The 23,954-nt window shown below is 44.0% G+C and overlaps 1 protein-coding gene across 1 annotated transcript in view; it reads right to left on the bottom strand.

Moving 5' to 3' along the window:
- Nucleotides 1-1,060: 1,060 nt before the first annotated feature.
- Nucleotides 1,061-23,954, bottom strand: part of LOC121008805 (putative methyltransferase DDB_G0268948) — a 415,162-nt gene continuing 392,268 nt past the window's right edge. Inside the window, exons 3-4 of the mRNA XM_040441500.1 lie at nucleotides 1,265-1,428; nucleotides 1,061-1,172 (exon numbers count right to left, since the gene is read on the bottom strand). Coding sequence (XP_040297434.1) covers nucleotides 1,061-1,172; nucleotides 1,265-1,428 — 276 coding nt within the window. The remainder of the gene's footprint in view (nucleotides 1,173-1,264; nucleotides 1,429-23,954) is intronic.

Genomic DNA, 23,954 nt, shown 5'->3' with positions numbered 1-23,954 from the left:
TCTATGCAGATATCTGATTGGAGCTGACTTAGTGACCTCTTTTTTTCTCTTTTGAACATAAACGGTTAAACTATATTCCTTAGAAAAAAATGACAAGTCCACACCATGAGGGCCCCCCTGAGCAAAGGGTGACACCAGCCATAGCAACGCCACTGCCTCTATCTGTAAGTCGCTGGAGTGCACAGCTCGCTTTTCTGAAGGAAGTGGAACTCTGAACTGTCTGAACTCTGAACGGCTGTACAGTCGGTAGTGGCATGTGACACATGTGGCAATAATAATGTGTCTGGTAAAGACCTGTGTCATGTCATGTGTGATGTGCATCCCAATTATGCCATACATACGTGTGCAGATACTGGTCCTGTGAGGCTGCAAGGCAGGGGTGTGGTGTGGACCACTCCTGAGACTGCATGTGCTTAGGCCTCATGCACACCGCCGTTGTTTGGGTCCGCATCCGTTGCTCCGTTCCCTGGCCCCGCCCAAAAAAATAGAACATGTCCTATTCTTGTCCGTTTTGCGGACAAGAATAGGCATGTCTACAATGGGATGCCCGTTCCGTTACGCAAATTGTGGAAGGCACACGTGCGGCTTATGTTTTTTGCGGACCGCAAAAAACGGCACAGTTGTGTGCATGAGGCCTTACAGTCCCTAAATAAATAATACTGCAGTGATTAGCAACCATACACTACTGCTGCTCAATGTGCACATATAATATGTTGTGGTGGAGGGCGTGATTGCATGCTAGGGTGTGGGAAGGGGGCCCAAGGAAATCCTTGCCCAGGGTCCAATCAATATTAAAGACGGCCCTGGTTCTGTATAGATAGAGATTGGTCCTTCAGAATCAATTTCTCTGGTGGGCCCAAAAAACCTCAGTTCGTATGCAAATGCAACACAGCAGAATTCTACTATACACAATAAAAATGTATACATTGTATCTGCATTGTCACTAATCTTCATCAGCATGTTACATTGCTGCGTTCAGATCATGTGACAAATCCTTGTATTCAATCTCAGGGGTCGGATAAAAAGCTTGTAAAGCCAGGCATCCATTTGTCTTCAGTACTCAAACTGACTCATTCAGAAACTTATCTATTGTGAACCAATGTGCAGCAAGTCCGGCATGCACCAGGTCCACAGAATCATTCTTCACAGGTATCTTCTCTGCTGAAGCCACCCTATAGACAGAAGAGAGATTCCCAGAATAACCTGAGGCCATCTAATCCTCTCATTATATTAGCAGAACTAGTAATTCCAGCGCAGTACTCACATGTATGACACATTGTTTGCCAACGTATTTTGTTTAGCCACATTTATTTGGGATTCACTCATGTCTATTCCCAGGACCTTCTTGAAGTGAGGAGCTAGAGGTAAAGTGTAGCGTCCAGTCCCACAGCCAACATCCACCAGCATTTCAAGAGGCTGCTCATTTGTCTATAGAGAAGAACATAGTAAAGTAAAGCTGATGTTCTTTATAAAGACATTTGGGTAGTTTTACGATTCTTGTGTAATTTTGAGACAGTGTAATCTTAGACTTGATGACCTGAAAATCCACTAGTTTTTCCCATTTATGTGAGCTGATGAATGACTCACCTATACCACCTATTAGCTTACTCCATAACTGAATTTTGCAGAACAAATTTGGCACATTTTTGGTGCACATTGGCATGGTCCAATCCACTCTACTTTCTGGCAGGCCACACCCCTGCCCAGGTAAGCCACGCTGCATCAAACAAACTGGGTTGTCCAAGTTCAATACATTTTTTGCCAGCAACAATAAATGTGTTAAATCAAAAGAAGCGATGATTACCATTTTCACCCCTACAGCTTCCTGCACCATGTTCCAATCCTCTCTGTTGGCAATTGTTTACCTCAGTGCAGAGGTGAAGTCCCATACTCACCACTGCAGCCAGTCAGTGGCCTCAGCACTCATGTGTAGCATTCTGTTGAGATGAGTGATTACTAACGTGGTGATTTCCCATGCAGCCAGGAAGATGACTTCAACAATGCGCTCTAATCCTACACGCTGGAGGTGGCAGGGAAGAAAAAGCGTTGAGAACTTCCTTTTGTTATTTTGTCACATTGGTTACTGCTGGCAACTGAACTTGGACAAAACCATTAATAAACTATGCAAAGTAGGCACACCATTTTGTTTGTCATTTTGTGTGGGTAAATCTCCCCTATTATGTTTACTATACTGCCAGCTGTAAATGATACATATAGTAATCATCTAATTTCCCGCAGGAGGGGGGAGGTTGTCCATTTACATACATAGTATATGCACTTGAGAACACTCAGGCACATTTCTAAAGTATTGCCTGTTTACAGATCACTAACCCTTAATGGCCAAGTGATTTTATTTTAAAAATTTTTATCACTGCATTCTAAGAGCCATAACTTTTTTATTTTTCCATCGATTTAGCAATATGAGGGCTTCTTTTTTTTCAGGACAAGTTGTTTTTAATGGTGTCCTTTTGGAGGTGTACACATGACTTACCGATTAACGTTTATTAACTCATTCTGGAACTGGGATGGGAAAAAAAACTGCAATAATGCCTCTGAGTTTTTGTTATACATTTTGCTGCTTTTCATTGGTATCATTTTAGGTATATAACAGTTTTTCATCGCACAGGGTAAAATATTTGCAGACACGGCAATAGCAAATACTGTATGCGGAGGAGATTTTATATTTTTGCAGTTTATTTCACTGAGTCATGGAGTACAATGTATTTTACGGTCATTGCTATACTGACAGTGCGGCTCCTCAGCACTCCCTCAGTGCGCCTGCACCGATGACGTCACCGAAAGAGAAGACGTCATCGGCGCAGGCGCACTGAGAGAGTGCTGAGGAGGCGAGCCTCCTTATCTCAGAGCGCCTGCGCCGAATCAACACAGGCACGCGATTTTTGAAATGCTGACAGGGCTGGCCGGAGGAGGAGATCCCGGCTGGCCCTGTCAATCAACAGGAGGGGGTGGTTTTCTGCGGCTGCTACCAGCAAGTAGATTTCCTACTTGCTGGTAGAAAGGTAATTAGCATATCATAAAAGTAAGTTTTTTGCAAAATCTACTGAACGAAAATGATTAATAACATAAGGTATAGCAATATCGCAGGATAGGGATTATAAGTACACAAAAAAAAAAAAGAAAAGTTTAGTGGGGTGACCTTTAAACATTGTACGGTCACCAGTGGGAGTGGTGTGAGGGGGGAACCTTTTTTGTCACAGTATTGTCCTGTAGTCACTGCCATTAAATGTAATCTGTCCACAATTATGTACACTGCTCAAAAAAATAAAGGGAACACAACAATAACACATCCTAGATCTGAATTAATTAAATATTCTTCTGAAATACTTTGTTCAGTTCAGTTACATAGTTGAATGTGCTGACAACAAAATCACACAAAAATAAAAAAAATGGAAATCAAATTTTTCAACCCATGGAGGTCTGGATTTGGAGTCACACTCAAAATTAAAGTGGAAAAACACACTACAGGCTGATCCAACTTTGATGTAATGTCCTTAAAACAAGTCAAAATGAGGCTCAGTAGTGTGTGTGGCCTCTACGTGCCTGTATGACCTCCCTACAACGCCTGTGCATGCTCCTGATGAGGTGGCAGACGATCTCCTGAGGGATCTCCTCCCAGACCTGGACTATAGCATCTGCCAACTCCTGGACAGTCTGTGGTGCAACGTGACGTTGGTGGATAGAGCGAGACATGATATCCCAGATGTGCTCAATTGGATTCAGATCTGGGGAACGGGCGGGCCAGTCCATAGCATCAATGCCTTCGTCTTGCAGGAACTGCTGACACACTCCAGCCACATGAGGTCTAGCATTGTCTTGCATTAGGAGGAACCCAGGGCCAACCGCACCAGCATATGGTCTCACAAGGGGTCTGAGGCTCTCATCTCGGTACCTAATGGCAGTCAGGCTACCTCTGGCGAGCACATGGAGGGCTGTGCGGCCCGCCAAAGAAATGCCACCCCACACCATTACTGACTTAATGCCAAACCGGTCATGCTGGAGGATGTTGAAGGCAGCAGAACGTTCTCCACGGCGTCTCAAGACATTGTCACGTCTGTCACATGTGCTCAGTCTGAACCTGCTTTCATCTGTGAAGAGCACAGGGCGCCAGTGGCGAATTTGCCAATCTTGGTGTTCTCTGGCAAATGCCAAACGTCCTGCACGGTGTTGGGCTGTAAGCACAACCCCCACCGGTGGACGTCAGGCCCTCATATTACCGTCATGGAGTCTGTTTCTGACCGTTTGAGCAGACACATGCACATTTGTGGCCTGCTGGAGGTCATTTTGTAGGGCTCTGGCAGTGCTCCTCCTGTTCCTCTTTGCACAAAGGCGGAGGTAGCGGTCCTGCTGCTGGGTTGTTGCCCTCCTACGGCCTCCTCCACGTCTCCTGATGTACTGGCCTGTCTCCTGGTAGCGCCTCCGTGCACTGGACACTACACTGATAGACACAGCAAACTTTCTTGCCACAGCTCGCATTGATGTGCCATCCTGGATAAGCTGCACTACCTGAGCCACTTGTGTGGGTTGTAGACTCCGTCTCATGCTACCACTAGAGTGAAAGCACCGCCAGCATTCAAAAGTGACCAAAACATCAGCCAGGAAGCATAGGAACTGAGAAGTGGTCTGTGGTCACCACCTGCAGAACCACTCTTTTATTGGGGGTGTCTTGCTAATTGCCTATAATTTCCACCTGTTGTCTATCCCATTTGCATAACAGCATGTGAAATTGATTGTCACTCAGTGTTGCTTCCTAAGGGGACAGTTTGATTTCACAGAAGTGTGATTGACTTGGAGTTACATAGTGTTGTTTAAGTGTTTTCTTTATTTTTTTGAGCAGTGTGTATATATATATATATATATATATATATATATATATGTGTATATAGTACAGACCAAAAGTTTGGACACACCTTGTCATTCAAAGAGTTTTCTTTATTTTCATGACTATGAAGGCATCAAAACTATGAATTAACACATGTGGAATTATATACATAACAAACAAGTGTGAAACAACTGAAAATATGTCATATTCTAGGTTCTTCAAAGTAGCCACCTTTTGCTTTGATTACTGCTTTGCACACTCTTGGCATTCTCTTGATGAGCTTCAAGAGGTAGTCCCCTGAAATGGTCTTCCAACAGTCTTGAAGGAGTTCCCAGAGATGCTTAGCACTTGTTGGCCCTTTTGCCTTCACTCTGCGGTCCAGCTCACCCCAAACCATCTCGATTGGGTTCAGGTCCGGTGACTGTGGAGGCCAGGTCATTTGGCACAGCACCCATCACTCTCCTTCATGGTCAAATAGCCCTTACTTTCAAAATTTTCCCAATTTTTCGGCTGACTGACTGACTGACCTTTATTTCTTAAAGTAATGATGGCCACTCGTTTTTCTTTACTTAGCTGCTTTTTTCTTGCCATAATACAAATTCTAACAGTCTATTCAGTAGGACTATCAGCTGTGTATCCACCTGACTTCTCCTCAACGCAACTGATGGTCCCAACCCCATTTATAAGGCAAGAAATCCCACTTATTAAACCTGACAGGGCACACCTGTGAAGTGAAAACCATTTCAGGGGACTACCTCTTGAAGCTCATCAAGAGAATGCCAAGAGTGTGCAAAGCAGTAATCAAAGCAAAAGGTGGCTACTTTGAAGATCCTAGAATATGACATATTTTCAGTTGTTTCACACTTGTTTGTTATGAATATAATTCCACATGTGTTAATTCATAGTTTTGATGCCTTCAGTGTGAATCTACAATTTTCATAGTCATGAAAATAAAGAAAACTCTTTGAATGAGAAGGTGTGTCCAAACTTTTGGTCTGTACTGTATATATATATATATATTTTTTTTTTAAACAATAAAGAATGAAGTTATAGTATATGTGTGTGGTTGTATATTTGGTGCCTGGATACTTTTTTTTTTTTTTTTTAAATAGATTTCATGACTATGAAGGCATCAAAACTATGAATTAACACATGTGGAATTATATACATAACAAACAAGTGTGAAACAACTGAAAATATGTCATATTCTAGGTTCTTCAAAGTAGCCACCTTTTGCTTTGATTACTGCTTTGCACACTCTTGGCATTCTCTTGATGAGCTTCAAGAGGTAGTCCCCTGAAATGGTCTTCCAACAGTCTTGAAGGAGTTCCCAGAGATGCTTAGCACTTGTTGGCCCTTTTGCCTTCACTCTGCGGTCCAGCTCACCCCAAACCATCTCGATTGGGTTCAGGTCCGGTGACTGTGGAGGCCAGGTCATCTGGCACAGCACCCATCACTCTCCTTCATGGTCAAATAGCCCTTACTTTCAAAGTTTTCCCAATTTTTCGGCTGACTGACTGACCTTTATTTCTTAAAGTAATGATGGCCACTCATTTTTCTTTACTTAGCTGCTTTTTTCTTGCCATAATACAAATTCTAACAGTCTATTCAGTAGGACTATCAGCTGTGTATCCACCTGACTTCTCCTCAACGCAACTGATGGTCCCAACCCCATTTATAAGGCAAGAAATCCCACTTATTAAACCTGACAGGGCACACCTGTGAAGTGAAAACCATTTCAGGGGACTACCTCTTGAAGCTCATCAAGAGAATGCCAAGAGTGTGCAAAGCAGTAATCAAAGCAAAAGGTGGCTACTTTGAAGATCCTAGAATATGACATATTTTCAGTTGTTTCACACTTGTTTGTTATGAATATAATTCCACATGTGTTAATTCATAGTTTTTGATGCCTTCAGTGTGAATCTACAATTTTCATAGTCATGAAAATAAAGAAAACTCTTATCTTACAAAAAAAAACAATTAAACAGCGCTGAAAAAGCAAAAATAAGCCAAAAACACAGAAAAGTAAACACAGCTTATAGACATATGCCATAGATGATACTATAATGTCCACATTAACATAGACGATAGCATTAAGTCCAACACTGTAGACACAAGCATAGTACCTTTAACCACCTCAGCCCCCATAGCTTAAACACGCTTAATGACCAGGCCACTTTTTACACTTCTGCACTACACTAATTTCACAGTTTATTGCTCGGTCATGCAACTTACCACCCAAATGAATTTTACCTCCTTTTCTTCTCACGAATAGAGCTTTCATTTGGTGGTATTTCATTGCTGCTGCCATTTTTACTTTTTTTGTTATTAATCGAAATTTAACGATTTTTTTGCAAAAAAATGACATTTTTCACTTTTCACATCCATATATAAATTTTTCTCTAAATTTATTGTTCTACATGTCTTTGATAAAAAAAAATGTTTGGGTAAAAAAAAAAAAATGGTTTCATGAACTCACTATGCCCATCACGAAATACCCGGGGGTGTCTTCTTTCCAAAATGGGGTTACTTGTGGGGTAGTTATACTACCCTGGCATTTTAGGGGCCCGAATGCGTGAGTAGTAGTTTGAAATCAAAATCTGTAAAAAATGGCCGGTGAAATCCGAAAGGTGCTCTTTGGAATGTGGGCCCCTTTGCCCACCTAGGCTGCAAAAAAGTGTCACACATCTGGTATTGCCGTACTCAGGAGAAGTTGGACAATGTGTTTTGGGGTGTCATTTTACATATACCCATGCTGGGTGAGATAAATATTTCGGTCAAATGCCAACTTTGTATAAAAAATGAGAAAAGTTGACTTTTGCCAAGATATTTCTCTCACCCAGCATGGGTATATGTAAAAAGACACCCCAAAACACATTGCCCAACTTCTCCTGAGTACGGTGATACCAGATGTGTGACACTTTTTTGCAGCCTAGGTGGGCAAAGGGGCCAACATTCCAAAGAGCACCTTTCGGATTTCACCGGCCATTTATTACAGATTTTGATTTCAAACCACTTCTCACGCATTCGGGCCCCTAAAATGCCAGGGCAGTATAACTACCCCACAAGTGACCCCATTTTGGAAAGAAGACACCCCAAGGTATTTCGTGATGGGCATAGTGAGTTCATGGAAGTTTTTATTTTTTGTCACAAGTTAGTGGAATATGAGACTTTGTAATAAAAAAATAATAAATCATAATTTTCCGCTAACTTGTGACAAAAAATAAAAATTCTAGGAACTCGCCATGCCCCTCACGGAATACCTTGGGTGTCTTCTTTCCAACATGGGATCACTTGTGGGGTAGTTATACTGCCCTGGCATTCTAGGGGCCCTAATGTGTGGTAAGTAGTTTGAAATCAAAATGTGTAAAAAATGACCTGTGAAATCCTAAAGGTGCTCTTTGGAATGTGGGCCCCTTTGCCCACCTAGGCTGCAAAAAAGTGTCACACATGTGGTATCGCCGTACTCAGGAGAAGTTGGGCAATGTGTTTTGGGGTGTCTTTTTACATATACTCATGCTGGGTGAGAGAAATATCTCGGCAAAAGACAACTTTTCCCATTTTTTATACAAAGTTGGCATTTGACCAAGATATTTATCTCACCCAGCATGGGTATATGTAAAATGACACCGCAAAACACATTGCCCAACTTCTCCTGAGTACGGCGATACCAGATGTGTGACACTTTTTTGCAGCCTAGATGCGCAAAGGGGCCCACATTCCTTTTATGAGGGCATTTTTAGACATTTGGATCCCAGACTTCTTCTCACGCTTTAGGGCCCCTAAAATGCCAAGGCAGTATAAATACCCCACATGTATAAATACCCCATTTCCATTTTGGAAAGAAGACACCCGAAGGTATTCAATGAGGGGCATGGCGAGTTCATCGAATTTTTATATTTTTTTGGCACAAGTTAGCGGAAATTTTTTTTTCTCACAAAGTCTCCCTTTCCGCTAACTTGGGACAAAAATTTCAATCTTTCATGGACTTAATATGCCCCTCACGGAATACCTTGGGGTGTCTTCTTTCCGAAATGGGGTCACATGTGGGGTATTTATACTGCCCTGGCATTTTAGGGGCCCTAAAGCGTGAGAAGAAGTCTGGAATATAAAGGTCTAAAAATTTTTATGCATTTGGATTCCGTGAGGGGTATGGTGAGTTCATGTGAGATATTTTATTTTTTGACACAAGTTAGTGGAATATGAGACTTTGTAAGAAAAAAAAAAAAAAATGCTGCCGCCTCCGAAACGCGATCCTGCGTTAGGCGGTCCGGAGGCAGTTAAACCCCGCTATTCCCCCTCTTACCCTTAGCTGCTGTCACTGATAGCCTTGACCCCGTACCCCCCCCCCCGTACCCGTCCGTCTACTCCACCATTCGAGCTAAGCTAGTCAATACACCTCACTTCTGCAAAGCAGCATAATAATGCGTACCTCACCTACTTCGCCTCTCAACCTCCTCATACAGCTTTATTTGGGACATGATCCGTCTCCACTCCTCAAATACCAGAGAAATGGGGGAACCCCATCTCTTGACTATCAGAACCTTTGCTATCAAACAGCCCTTCAACCAGGCTAATCGATGATCAGAAGGATTAGGATTGTCAGGTATATAATAGCCCAAAATTACGGAAATCATATCTGGTACACAAGCTTGGGGAAAATCCGCCTGCAATGCTATAAATACCTGCTCCCAAAAGCGCTTTATCACACTGCATTCCCATAAAAGATGGATATATCCAACATTAGGTCTGCCGCACTTTCGACAGGGAAAATCACGTCCTCGTTTTTTAACAAACTTAGCCTGCATTTGTGGTGTATAGTATAGCCTGTGTAAAATCTTAAACTGGATCAATCTATAGCTGGCTGCCAATGATACCTTTTTTTATATTTTTGAAAATCTGTGGCCAGGGAAGGGGGGAGGTTTTTAATTCCTGTTCCCATTTAAATGTGCTTTTAAGGTCGCATTTTCGAGTAAATCTGTGCCATTTTAATCTTTTTCCCTGCGTGAAGAAAAATGTAATCAAAGAATAATTGTTGTTCAGTGATCATATATGTTTTATTAAGTGTAGCATCATAGGCATGTTTTAAACGTGCATACATAAATTGATCTAAGAAGGTGTTTGTGAAATTAAAGTCCCCTAAAACTTTGAAACGATCTGCAACAAACAGATGGGCCACTCTAGTGATGCCTTTACAACTCCAATAAGTGTAATCAGTTATTTTCGAAAATTCCCCTAAATTTCGGTTCTCCCACAGCGGGGTAAAATGAAAAACGTGTCGCACCTGCAAAATCGTTTTCAATGTGTCCCAAACCCTCTGTAGTGTTCTCGCAATTAAACATCTAGTATCCAAAGTAAGAAAGTGTGCAGTTTCTAAATGCATAAAAATATTGTCAAGTGACCTACCTGAAACCCTATTTAAATACTGCCCTAGTGCATTCTCGCTGGCATTACAGCATCTTTGTATCTGCGCAGAAAAAAAATAACCTTGAAAGAAAGGGAGTGATAATTCTCCATCTGACTCGGCCAGCCACAGATACCTCTGCTTTATGCGGACCCTCTTCCTCCCCCAAATTAAGTCATTTATTAAAACTTCCAATCTATAAAAAAAAGCATCTTCTATCCAGATGGGGGAAGCACAGATCGGATACAGAACCAACGGTAATATGATAATTTTTATTAATGCCAGACGATCAGTTTGCGATATTACTAATTTTTGCTAGGCTCTAATTTTCCCCTTTACTTTATCTATTACCGGAGAAAGATTTAACTCATAAAACCTACCTATGGGAACACCTATCCTTATCCCCAGATATTCCAGGGAATCATCCCTAAACAAAATCCGAACCCGGGAGCCTCCGTCGGGGGCCTTTCGATTTAGCGGGAGGAGTGAGGACTTAATCCAGTTAATTAAATAACTGGACAGTTCACTAAACTCCTCTATCACCTGCATAATGTAGGGGACAGCCTTCCAACCCTGATCCAAAAAGAGAATGACATCATCTGCATAGAGCCTGATTTTATCACTCTCTCCCGCTACCCCGAACCCCCGAATCTGACCATCCAGACGAATCCTGCAAGCCAGCGGCTCCATAAATAGCGCAAATAATAAGGGAGAGAGGGGGCATCCCTGTCTCGTGCCACGTTGAAGCTCAATAATGGAGGAATTAACCCCATCAATATTATCTCTGGCGATTGGTTGGGTGTATAACAATTGAGTCATTGCAATGAAGGTAGACCCCAATCGAAAGTGTGCCATAGTCCGCCACAGGAAGGACCACTCTATCCTGTCAAACGCTTTAGCAGAGTCCAGGGACAGGATAGAGTGGTCCGGAGAACCCCCCCCCCCCCCCTTTACCGATAGGTTCAAGTACGTCTCATACAGATTCTCCTGAATCTGTCTCCCAGGTATAAATCCTGTTTGATTAGGATGAACCAGGGCTGCAATCACCCGTTTCAGACGATTTGCTAACGACTTTGCAAAGATCTTATAGTCTGTATTAAGGAGTGATATGGGCCTGTAAGACCCAATCTCACTATCATCCTTATCTTTTTTTTTTTATTAAGATGATGATTGCCTCCCTAAAAGATGGAGGGAGAGAACCATATCTGTAAGATTCACTTAACACCTGCAACAAAATAGGGAGAAGTACTTTAGCGTGATATCTATATAGTTCGAATGGCAAACCGTCGGCCCCAGGGGATGAGTTATGTTTAAGCTACCGAAGACCATCTTCCAATTCTGCCTGTTGTAGAGGGTGATCAAGCATTCCAGTTTCCTGAGGTGAAAGGAAGGGCATTTCTAATTGGTCCAAATAGTCAAAGATATTAGAACTACATGCCGTTTCGGATCTATATATAGTAGAGTAATAGTTGACAAATTCCTGTCTAACCAGATCCGGATCCTTCGCTATCTGGCCCCGAGTATTTCTGATATACCTAATTTTGGTTTCACCCCTTTGGTTGGCAACCAATGCGGCTAACAATTTACCTGTTTTCCCCTCCTCCCTAAAACGTCTTTGTCCTTGAAAAAAAAGTTTGTGTTGGGCCTTGTTTACCATAAAAGACCTGTATTGTAGTGCGAAGTGAATCCGTGCCGTATTTAGTCAACGCTCCCTGCAACCTCCTAACTGTCTTCCTCATTGCATTTTCCTGTTTATGGAACTCCGCTCGTTGTCTTTTCATTTTATTACAATAGAGGCCCCTAATATAGGCCTTCAAAGCGTCCCATACAAAATGGATATGGGTGGAGCCCTCATTACGATGCCAAAATTCCAGGATCTCCTCATTGATCAAATCCCGCTCACCAATAACCTCCAGCCAATAAGGATTCAGTCTAAAGGCTCTATTGGGACGCGTATTTAACCCCGCCCCCCTGAGCAGAAGCAGAACCGGAGAATGGCCAGAGATTTCGTGCAATTCATATTTCATCTTCACAACTTGATCAGACATAGCCCCATTTGCGAAGGCTCAGTCGATTCTTGACATTGACCTGTACGACCGGCCAAAGCATGAATACGCACTTTGACTAGCACAGCTGATTATCTGTAGTCCGGACTTACCTGTTATTAGTGACTGTACAATAGTGCTATGGATATTGTGCACAGATCTTTTAAACATTGTACTGTCACCAGTGGGAGTGGTGTGAGGGGGGAACCTTTTTTGTCGCAGTATTGTCCTGTAGTCACTGCCATTAAATGTAATCTGTCCACAATTATGTATTTATATATATATATTTAGTTTTTTTTAAACAATAAAGAATGAAGCTATAGTATATGTGTGTGGTTGTATATTTGGTGAACCATCACTGGCCTAAAGAAAAGTGTACACCCTGTGCCTGGATACTTATGTGCATACATAATCTAGTCAAGTGCAGCGTAAGGAAAACTACTTTAAAGAGGACCTTTCACCGATTCTTACCCTATGAACTAACTATACAGACATGTGGAGCGGCGCCCGGGGATCTCACTGCACTTACTATTATCCCCGGGCGCCGCTCCGTTCTCCTGCTATGTCCTCCGGTATCTCCGTTCCCTAAGTTATAGTAGGCGGAGATACCAGTCCCTAAGTTATGGTAGGCGGAGTCTGCCCTAGCGCTGGCCAATCGCAGCGCAGAGCTCACAGCCTGGGAGGTTATTTTCTCCCAGGCTGTGAGCTATGCAATGCGATTGGCCAGCGCTACAGAAGAACAAGGGCAGACTCCGCCTACCATAACTTAGGGAACGGAGATACCGGAGGGCATAGCGGCAGAACGGAGCGGCGCCCGGGGATAACAGTAAGTGCAGTGAGATCCCCGGGCGCCGCTCTCCATGTCTGTATAGTTAGTTCATAGGGTAAGAATCGGTGAAAGGTCCTCTTTAAAGAGACACTTTGTTCCATTTACTACCTGTGCAGCTGTGAAACCTGTAGCATCAGTGGAAAGTGCATTTTGTGTACCAACTACAGGGCCATCACAAGCTAAGAACTGTCCTGATCTGCTTACATTTGAATTCTTCAGTTAAGAAGTGTTCTGCTGCACAATTGCCTCCTCATTGCTTCCTGCTCAACTGTCATCAGACATGCTGTACTTTCATGGTTTGCTGCACTATGGGCTAGTGGACGGTGATGTTAGGCAGTTTTGCCATGTCCTATCACAACGGTTGATGTCATGAATGATAGTTTCCTAACCGTCAGCTACAGGAGGAGGTGCCAGTATCAGTGTAGGCACAGGAAGAGCCTGGCACTAAAGTAGGTTTTTGTGTTGTGGCACCACAACGCTGATAGGAGGGGTTTAGAGGAGTAAATGCAGTAAGCCGGATTGGGGTTATGCACACTGATGCTATAATATGCAATGACTGGGTCAGGTGTAAATGATAGTTAACAGTTTTTGTTCGTGACGCCAATTGCAGCGTGTGCAGGGTACAGTCTCAGGGCCCTTTAAGGTGTTGCAACTCACGTACCAGGTTAGGAATGCCACAGTGGGGTAATGTCTCTGTGTGCTAATGGCAATAGTGTCAACGGTGTCTCCTACCTTGGTACGGCTGGACTCCTGGATCCTGGCTCACTTGCAATAAATGAGTGTGTTGCTAGTAGGAGTAATTGAGGGATTTTGGTAGCAATGAATGAGATCCAGACTTGTAATAAAGTTCAACTTGTCTTTACTGGAGGCAGCATTAATCCATATGAGGTACAGCAATAGTCTTTGGGTCCCAGCAGGTATTGGTAATGTATGGCAGGGATTACTATCTCTTCTGCTTCTATCATGTGCCTGGAGAATATGGCAGGAATCTGTCTTCTGCTCTATCTTCTGCTTGGTAGGGGACTGACTAGCTGAGGAGGAATTTGGCTTCTCCTGGTCTCTGGATGTTACTCACAGTTATGCTCACAGGGATTGGTTCGTCCTGGAGGTCTGGAGATGGCTGCTTGCTTGTCACCAGTTGAGGCTGAAGGGCTCAGACTGGGGATGAAGATCTTTGGTGTCAACCGAGACAAGATCCTGGTTTGGGATCCCTAGAACTGGGGGCTTCTACTAAAGTAGGTTTGTGTGTTGTGGCACCACAACGCTGATAGGAGGGGTTTAGAGGAGTAAATGCAGTAAGCCGGATTGGGGTTATACACACTGACGCTATAATATGCAATGACTGGGTCAGGTGTAAATGATAGTTAAGAGTTTTTGTTCGTGACGCCAATTGCAGCGTGCGCAGGGTACAGTCTCAGGGCCCTTTAAGGTGTTGCAACTCACGTACCAGGTTAGGAATGCCAGAGTGGTGTAATGTCTCTGTGTGCTAATGGCAATAGTGTCAACGGTGTCTCCTACCTTGGTACAGCTGGGCTCCTGGATCCTGGCTCACTTGCAATTAATGAGTGTTGCTAGTAGGAGTAATTGAGGAACTTGGTAGCAATGAATGAGATCCAGACTTGGAATATAATTCAACTTGTCTTTACTGTAGCAGCATGTATCCACATGAGATACAGCAATAGTCTTGGGTCCCAGCAGGTATCGGCAATATGTGGCAGGGATTACTATCTCTTCTGCTGCTATCATATGCCTGGAAAATATGGCAGGAATCTATATCTTCTGCTCTGTCTATCTTCTGCTGTGTATGAGACTGACTAGCTGAGGAGGAATTTGGCTTCTCCTGGTCTCTGGATGGCACTCACAGTTGTGCTCACAGGGAATGGTTCTTCCTGGAGTTCTGGAGGTGGCTGCTTGCTTGTCACCAGCTGAGGCTGAAGGCTCAGACTGGGAATGGTGATCTTTGGTCTCAACCGAGACAAGATCCTGGGTTGGGTTCCCTATTTCTGGGAGCTCCTACTTGCACAGCCTTTCCCTAGCCGGGGTGGCTGGTACACTAACTCTAACTTCCTTTCCTCCCCATGAGGCAGGATGTGGGAACATTCCACACCTCCTCAAAGAGGGGGGAGCTAAACTGGAATGTACTATTCCAGTCTAGAAATGCTAAACTGTCTAAGTTCCTGGTAACACATTGCTGCCACCTGCTGGTGTACATGGAAATTACAGCAAATTACATGTAACAGGCTTAGAATATGCACATTTGTGAGAATGTGATGTTAAATTACACAGGATGACAATGCAAATACACTTAACAAGTTGTAGCGGGGTAAAAGAGTTTAGTAACATAACTCTGGGATGTTACATAAACAAATTATGGTTTGGTGCTAAAGGGCAGAGTGTGGTTGCGTCGTCTGGAGACCTGTTATATAACAGTTCAGCCTGGGTATATCCATCGAGGGAATGTCAGTGGGCTGGAGGCCGGTGTGAGTCACACCGGACCAAAAAGCTAGTACCGCCCTATGTATCAAGGTAGGGTAGGGCCAGAATGAAGGGTTTGCAGAGGTAGGCAACTGCCTACAGCACCACCTAATGTCAGATGAGGGGGGGGGGGGGTAATTTCCTTATAAAGCCGCATATGTTGCGGTTACCAATACAATGCTTCCTAATGCCTACTTCATTAATTGTTGGCATAGCTCTTACAGGTAGATTAAAGTCCCAAAAGGAGTCAGAAACTTTGTTCCCCACCCGCTAAGCTCAGCAGAGGTGCAGTGTACATCCTCCCTTCTTACTTTCCGGTCTTCACTCTGCTAGTTTTAACCGAGCAAAATCTCATAGCACTGTACTATAATTATGCACCTTAGCTATTCTCGTTTTATACAATAAACAACTAATAAAAATTAAGTTTTAATCATTAGTATCTGGGGCAAGAAGGGTATTTAAACGCAAGCAAGGCAATAAGTAATTGAATATACAGAAGTCAAGCTACCCAAAAAAATCATACAATGTAAGTTTGTGTATTTGTGCATTGTCTGTGCTCCATCATGTCCATCTTTATATTTTGTAAGAAGCTGTGTACTGGGGTTGTACACAATATGATACCTCGCGTTTTGGAGTAGAGGTAATCCTTTTTCAAGTCTAAAAGATATATAGTATGACATATAATAGTGCAAGGGAATAAAATAAATAAATAAAATAATATAAAACAAATAGACTTGTATAATTCATAAGAAAGGTGCGAGGGCGATAGACGATACAATACTAACATAAATGTAGAGAACATTGTCAAAATGATCCATATAGTGATTAGAATTTTCTTCGCCATTGGGGACATATTAACATTAATAATAACATTATAAATATAATGGCGATAATAATTGTCACAGGGTTCCGAAGGTGCACTCGGTCCCCCATTGCCCGCAGAACTGTTGCTTAGCTTTTGGAATGAGGTTCTGTGTTTGACCTCATTCCCAGGGCGGCTTTACTAGCTGGGTGGCTCCCTGCTCCTAGTCTGCCTTGAGCGCCGAGCTGATCACTCGGTGCTCGACTGGTTGGTCTGTCGGTCATGTGACGCTGGCCACGTCACATGACCCTCACTCCCCACTATAAATACAGGCAGCCTGCTGGCTACAGGTTGCTTGTTAATTTCAAGGTTCCTGGCTATTTGTTGGACTGCTGAATACTTACCTGATCCTGTTCCCTGACCATCCTTTTGCCTGCTCCTCCTGTACTGCGTTTCCGTCCTGGTATTGTGACCTCGGCTCCTACCTGACTACTCTCTTAGGACTCCTCTTGTACTTCTCTGCTCTCCTGGTATTTATGACCCCGGCTTCTCCTGACAATTCTCTGCTTGCTCCATTTGTACTTTGCAGCTTTCCTGGTATTGACTCGGTCCGTTCACGTCCTGTTGTTTGTCTGTCTGTCATCCCTGCACTTACTCCAAGTTAGGGATTGCCATCCAGTTGTCCCCTGTCATTAGGACTCGCGAGGCAAGTAGGCAGGGCCAGGGGTAAGGGTGGAGCGCAGTGGTCACTTCCCTACCCCCTGTGTGTGTGTGTACGCGACCGTTACGGATTAACAGGCCCAATAACCACTGTATTATGAATCCTCTGGTGACCCTGACTGACCATGTCTCTAATCTGACGCAGAGGGTGCAGGAGTTAGGAGAAAAACTCAGTTCTTTTGAGTTAGGGCAAGGTTCTTCCACTCCTCAGGCCTCCAGTCCGCATTTTGAGCCCCAGATTAAGCTCCCAGAACCCTTTTCTGGAGACCGGAGGAAGTTTCTCTCTTTTAAGGAGAGTTGCAAACTTTACTTCCGTTTGCGCCCCGTGTCCTCTGGCCCCGAGAGTCAACGCGTGGGCATTATAATTTCCCGATTACAGGGTGATCCCCAGGACTGGGCGTTCTCTTTACCTGCTGGCACCAGTTGTTTATATTCTGTGGAGGGGTTCTTTCAGGCCTTGGGTACCCTCTATGATGAACCAGACAGGGCTCTAGTAGCCGAGACGGCTCTAAAGGCACTGGTTCAGGGCAATTTACCAGCGGAGGATTATTGCACCCAATTCAGAAGGTGGTGTGTCCCCTCAGGATGGAACGAACCAGCCCTGAAGAGTCAGTTCAGGTCAGGTCTGTCTGATAAATTAAAGGATCTTCTGGTCAGTTATCAACTTCCAGAGACCTTAGAGGAGATGATGACCCTTGTTGTCCGACTTGACCGACGGGTTAGAGAGAGACGACAGGAAAAACAGTTCTCTTCCCAGATGGTGGTCCAGCCAGAGGCCTATCCCAGAGACAATGCTGAGGTCTCCACCGAGGAACCCATGCAGGTTGGCATGACCCGAGTGAATCTTCGCCGCAGACGTGGAGAATGCTTTTACTGTGGAGATCCTGACCATTGGATCAACCAGTGTCCTAAGAAGGTCCTCTCTGTCAAGTCTCCTAAGACAAGGCAATCTAAAGACCAGGTACACCCTGAATTTTCTAAATGTAAGCTTTCGGTACCCATTACGATTTCTCTGGGAGTAGATAAATGGCCAGGTAAGGCCTTTATTGATTCTGGCTCAGCGGCTAGCTTTATTGACTCTGAGTATGCTGTAAGATTGGGTATTCCTATGTTTGCCTTACCAACTCCTATCCATGTCATGGCTATTGATGCTACTCCTCTTATTGGTGGTACGGTGAGCTTATGTACCTCAGAGATTTCTCTAACCGTGGGTGTGTGCCACTCAGAGAGATGTTCGCTTCTAGTCCTGGAAAACCTACCTGCTGAGGTGGTACTAGGGTTGCCTTGGCTCCGACTACATAACCCCACTATAGATTGGTCCAGTGGGGAGTTGGTGAGATGGGGGCCTAAGTGTGACTCGTGCTTGTCCGTGGTACAGGCTGGGGTCTCAGTAAAATCTGATACTTTACCCTCTGTTGTTAGAGAATATTCTGATGTATTCTCATCACCAACCCCAGAGGTTCTACCCCCCCATAGACCTTATGATTGTACCATAGAGCTAGTAGAGGGGGCCAAGTTTCCTAAAGGACGAATTTATAATCTTTCTATGCCCGAACGCAATGCCATGGAAGATTATATTAAGGAGAGCCTTGGTAAAGGGCATATTAGACCTTCTGTCTCTCCTATGGGGGCGGGGTTTTTCTTCGTTAAGAAAAAAGATGGTGGTCTTAGGCCATGTATCGATTACCGGAGATTAAATAAAATCACTGTCCAGAATAGATACTCCCTCCCATTGATTCCGGATTTATTTAACCAGGTTCTGGGGGCAACCTGGTTTTCCAAAATTGACCTGAAAGGGGCATACAATCTAATCCGAATCAAGGAGGGAGACGAATGGAAGACGGCGTTCAATACTCCGGTAGGACACTTTGAATATCAAGTGATGCCTTTTGGACTCAGCAATGCCCCAGCTGTGTTCCAAAACTTCATGAATGACATTCTTAGGGAGTACTTAGGTAAATTTGTTATTGTCTATCTTGACGACATTTTGATATTCTCTCCTGACTTCGAATCCCATGTGTCTCATGTTAAACAAGTATTAGAGGTGTTGAGGGAGAATCAGCTATCCGCTAAACAAGAGAAATGTGTCTTTGGTGTACAGGAGATTCTGTTTCTAGGGCATGTTCTGACTCCTCACGCCTTCAAGATGGATCCTGGTAAGGTACTAGCAATTAAGGAATGGGTAAGACCTTCATCCTTAAAGGCCTTACAACGGTTCTTAGGTTTCGCCAATTACTATCGTAAATTTATTATGAATTTTTCCGTAATTGCTAAACCGTTGACCGACATTACTAAGAAAGGGGCGGATTTGGAGAATTGGTCTACTGAGGCCATTTCTTCATTTGAAAAATTAAAAAAGGCATTTAGTAGCGCTCCCATTCTGATCCAGCCTGATCAGGAGAAACCTTTTATTGTGGAGGTGGATGCATCCGAGGACGGCGTAGGAGCAGTCCTTTCACAAGGTCCTGCTAGCCTCACAAATCTGAGACCATGTGCCTTCTTCTCCAGGAAATTCTCTCCCACGGAGAGAAACTACGACATAGGGAATAGGGAGCTGCTGGCCATTAAATGGGCATTTGAGGAGTGGAGGCATTTCCTGGAGGGGGCAAGACATTGTGTAACTGTTGTCACTGACCATAAAAACCTTATGTTTCTCGAGTCTGCTAAGAGGTTGAATCCCCTTCAAGCCAGATGGGCTCTGTTTTTTACTCGTTTTGATTTTTCCCTCACGTTCAGGCCGGGAAGTAAAAATGTGAAGGCGGACGCATTATCTCGGAGCTTCCAGGCTTTTCAACCTACTGAGGTACCACCTGAATCCATCCTACCAGCAAAAATCTTCTTAGCAGCTCTTACCCAGGATATCTCGGCTCGCATTAGGTCTGAACAACATCTGGCACCGGTATCCACCCCAACAGATAAGTTGTTTGTTCCCGTACAATTTCGTCTCCAGCTGTTGGGTGAGTGTCACGATTCTGCCTTTTGTGGACATCCGGGTGTTGAGGGCACTAAGGATCTGGTTTCTAGATCTTATTGGTGGCCCACACTAACTAGGGATGTCAAGTCCTACGTGTCAGCCTGTGAGGTTTGTGCCAGGTCCAAGACACCTAGGACTCGCCCTGCTGGTAACCTACGACCCCTACCCATTCCCAGTAGACCCTGGTCCCATATCTCGATGGACTTTATAACTGACCTACCGCTGGCGGAGGGTAAGACTGTGGTTTGGGTAGTGGTCGATAGGTTTAGCAAGATGGTTCATTTCATTCCCCTGTCTAAACTTCCGAATGCTAAAACCCTGGCGTCTATTTTTGTGAGAGAGATTGTTCGTTTACATGGCATCCCGGAAAATATTGTTTCTGACAGGGGTGTGCAGTTTGTGTCCAAATTCTGGAGGGCCTTCTGTCAAAGATGTAAAATGTCATTGTCTTTTTCTTCCGCCTACCATCCTGAGAGTAATGGGCAGACTGAACGCCTTAATCAGTCTGTGGAACAATTCTTGAGGTTGTATGTTGCTGATGACCAGCAATTATGGGTCAAATTCCTTCCGTTGGCTGAATTTGCTTTGAATAACCGTGTCAATTATTCTGCTGGGGTCTACCCTTTCTTTTGTAACCATGGTTTTCATCCCCGTTTTCATTCTGGGTCGTCCGTCTCCTCCTCTAACCCTGAAGCGGATAAACTCTCCTCCGAACTGTGCACAGTTTGGGCCCGGGTTCAATCGAACCTAGAAAAGGCTCAATGTTCTCAAAAACTCAAGGCCGATAGGAGACGTTCAAGGGGGGTAAACTTTCAGGTTGGGGATAAAGTATGGTTGTCCTCCAAGAATCTATCTCTCAAGGTAACTTCTAAAAAATTTGCTCCTCGTTTTATTGGACCATATAAGATCACGGAAGTGATTAACCCGGTATCTTTTAGGTTGGAGCTTCCTGAGTCATTCCACATTCATAATGTGTTCCATAAATCTCTGCTTAAAAAATATTTTGAACCGGTAGTACCATCAAAAGCCTCGCCTCCGCCGGTTCTTGTTAATGATGCTGTCGAGTATGTGGTGTCTAAAATAGTGGATGTCAGGAAGGTGCGTAATTCCTTGCAGTACCTGATTCACTGGAAGGGGTATGGACCTGAAGAGAGATCTTGGGTACCTGCCAGGGAGGTTCATGCTCCTAGACTTGTTCGTAAATTTCATTTAGAACACCCTGAAAAGCCATCGCCTGAAGTCTTGGGTCCGGTGGCCCCTCGTAAAAGGGGGGGGGTACTGTCATGGGGTTCCGAAGGTGCACTCGGTCCCCCATTGCCCGCAGAACTGTTGCTTAGCTTTTGGAATGAGTTTCTGTGTTTGACCTCATTCCCATGGCGGCTTTACTAGCTGGGTGGCTCCCTGCTCCTAGTCTGCCTTGAGCGCCGAGCTGATCACTCGGTGCTCGACTGGTTGGTCTGTCGGTCATGTGACGCTGGCCACGTCACATGACCCTCACTCCCCACTATAAATACAGGCAGCCTGCTGGCTACAGGTTGCCTGTTAATTTCTAGGTTCCTGGCTATTTGTTGGACTGCTGAATACTTACCTGATCCTGTTCCCTGACCATCCTTTTGCCTGCTCCTCCTGTACTGCGTTTCCGTCCTGGTATTGTGACCTCGGCTCCCACCTGACTACTCTCTTAGGACTCCTCTTGTACTTCTCTGCTCTCCTGGTATTTATGACCCCGGCTTCTCCTGACAATTCTCTGCTTGCTCCATTTGTACTTTGCAGCTTTCCTGGTATTGACTCGGTCCGTTCACGTCCTGTTGTTTGTCTGTCTGTCATCCCTGCACTTACTCAAAGTTAGGGATTGCCGTCCAGTTGTCCCCTGTCATTAGGACTCGCGAGGCAAGTAGGCAGGGCCAGGGGTAAGGGTGGAGCGCAGTGGTCACTTCCCTCCCCCCTGTGTGTGTGTGTACGCGACCGTTACAATAATGATATAAAAAATACAGTTAAAATTGGTGGCCTTGATACAAAACTGGACCCCAATCTGAAGGGGGATGATAAATTTTGAGGACCAGTGAATTCATGATTAGACTACTAGTATCGCTGATTGAACATGGTCAATATCCAGTGTTAAACAGGATTATAACAATAATAATAATAATAATGACGATGATAAAAGTCATGATAATAATAAAAATAATGGTAATGGTAGCAATAATGGCAACGATGGCAATAATCTCAATGACGCCGACGAGATCAATTATGATTAAGATTGTATGAATATATCTATATCTTGTGGGGTTTAAGCTCGGGATCGACTTTTCTGGGGTCAAAGGACACTTGTATATTTCATACAATTCCGACCAGCCACAAATGTATACGTTTTCAGCTGGCCTGGAGCCAGGTTTATTGAGCAGGTTGCATAAAATAAAATAGAATAACAAAAGAAAAATCTTGCCTGTCCGGCACTTACTAAACATCAAAGGTTCCTATCTATCCGCTGGAAGGCTTCTCCCGGCCAGCTCACAAAACAAGGCTTCAGCAACCTAGTAATTAAACCTACAACAACCCACAATAGCAACACATCAATCCTCAGAAATAAACATAAAGTAAACACCAAAAACGAGGATACTGTTAGTATAAAAATGAATAATTTTATTGAATTGCATCAGACAATAAATATCACTTGTAGTCAAAAGGGATGGGATGTAGAGAAGCGAGTCTCTAAAAAATAGCCTCAACAATGCGGAGAAACGCATTGGAGGAAAATTGCACCTTGAGCAGCCACAGTTACCAAAATAATAAAGAGTCGGGTGACAATCAAATTGATAATGGATAACAATGATAATGACATATCACATCAGACCTCTTACATGATTATCCAAAAAATCCTTTCACCCTCCTCAGTCTAGGACTCAGGTTGAATGTCAGACTACGGCAATATCTAATAATGTGACTGGTGGACAAAGCCTGTAATCATGGTAACTACTTGACACTGGGTGGTACCATCAGTCAAGACATCAACTAAGTCTACATACACATATTGCTGCTGCTCGCGATGACAATGGATCCCCAAATGCCTCAACCTTAACACGTGTTTCGCCACGTAGGCTTCGTCAGGAGGTACCATTCAGTCAGGAGGTACCATTCATTCAGGCTTTAGAGAGTATGGACAGCCAACTGGAATGGATTATGGGGACCCTGGATATACAATCCCTCTATACAGCAATTGACCACCAACAGGGGATGGCGGCGGTGAGGCAGCAAATAAAAAGGGAAGGGACAATTGAGGATGCTCACGCCGAGTTTATCGTAGACGGCATAGACTACACCCTCAACCATAATTATTTTTATTTTGAGGGTGCACATTACCTGCAGAAATGTGGGACTGCCATGGGGACCAGATTCGCCCCCAGCTATGCAAATCTATTTCTGGCAGAATGAGAACATCAGTACATCAAGCCGAAACTGGGGGCGGATCTGGCCCTATGGCGTCGTTACATTGACGATGTGATCTTTATTTGGAAGGGCGATAGGGGAAATTTTGATCTTTTCCTGAAGGAGATCAACGATAACCATTTGAATCTGGTATTCAGTTCCACTATTAAAGAAGAAACTGAATTCCTTGATTTAATCATCAAAAAATTGAACAGTAGGTTTGTTTGCAACACATTCCATAAACCAACAAGTAGGAACAGCTTCATCCAATATTCCAGCTGCCACCTCCCAAGATGGTTGAGTAACATCCCGGTTGGTCAGTTCTGTAGGATCAGAAAGAATTGTACGGAAGACCACCTCTTTGAGGAGGAGGCGGCTGGAATGCGGAAGCTGTTCCTGGAGAAAGAATATCCGGATGAAGTATTAGGGAAGGCCTTAG

Source organism: Bufo bufo, chromosome 7, assembly GCF_905171765.1.
Source record: "Bufo bufo chromosome 7, aBufBuf1.1, whole genome shotgun sequence".
NCBI lineage: Eukaryota > Metazoa > Chordata > Amphibia > Anura > Bufonidae > Bufo > Bufo bufo.
The sequence above is the reverse complement of the archived record's forward strand: the minus strand, read 5'-3'. Positions and strand labels throughout refer to the sequence as shown.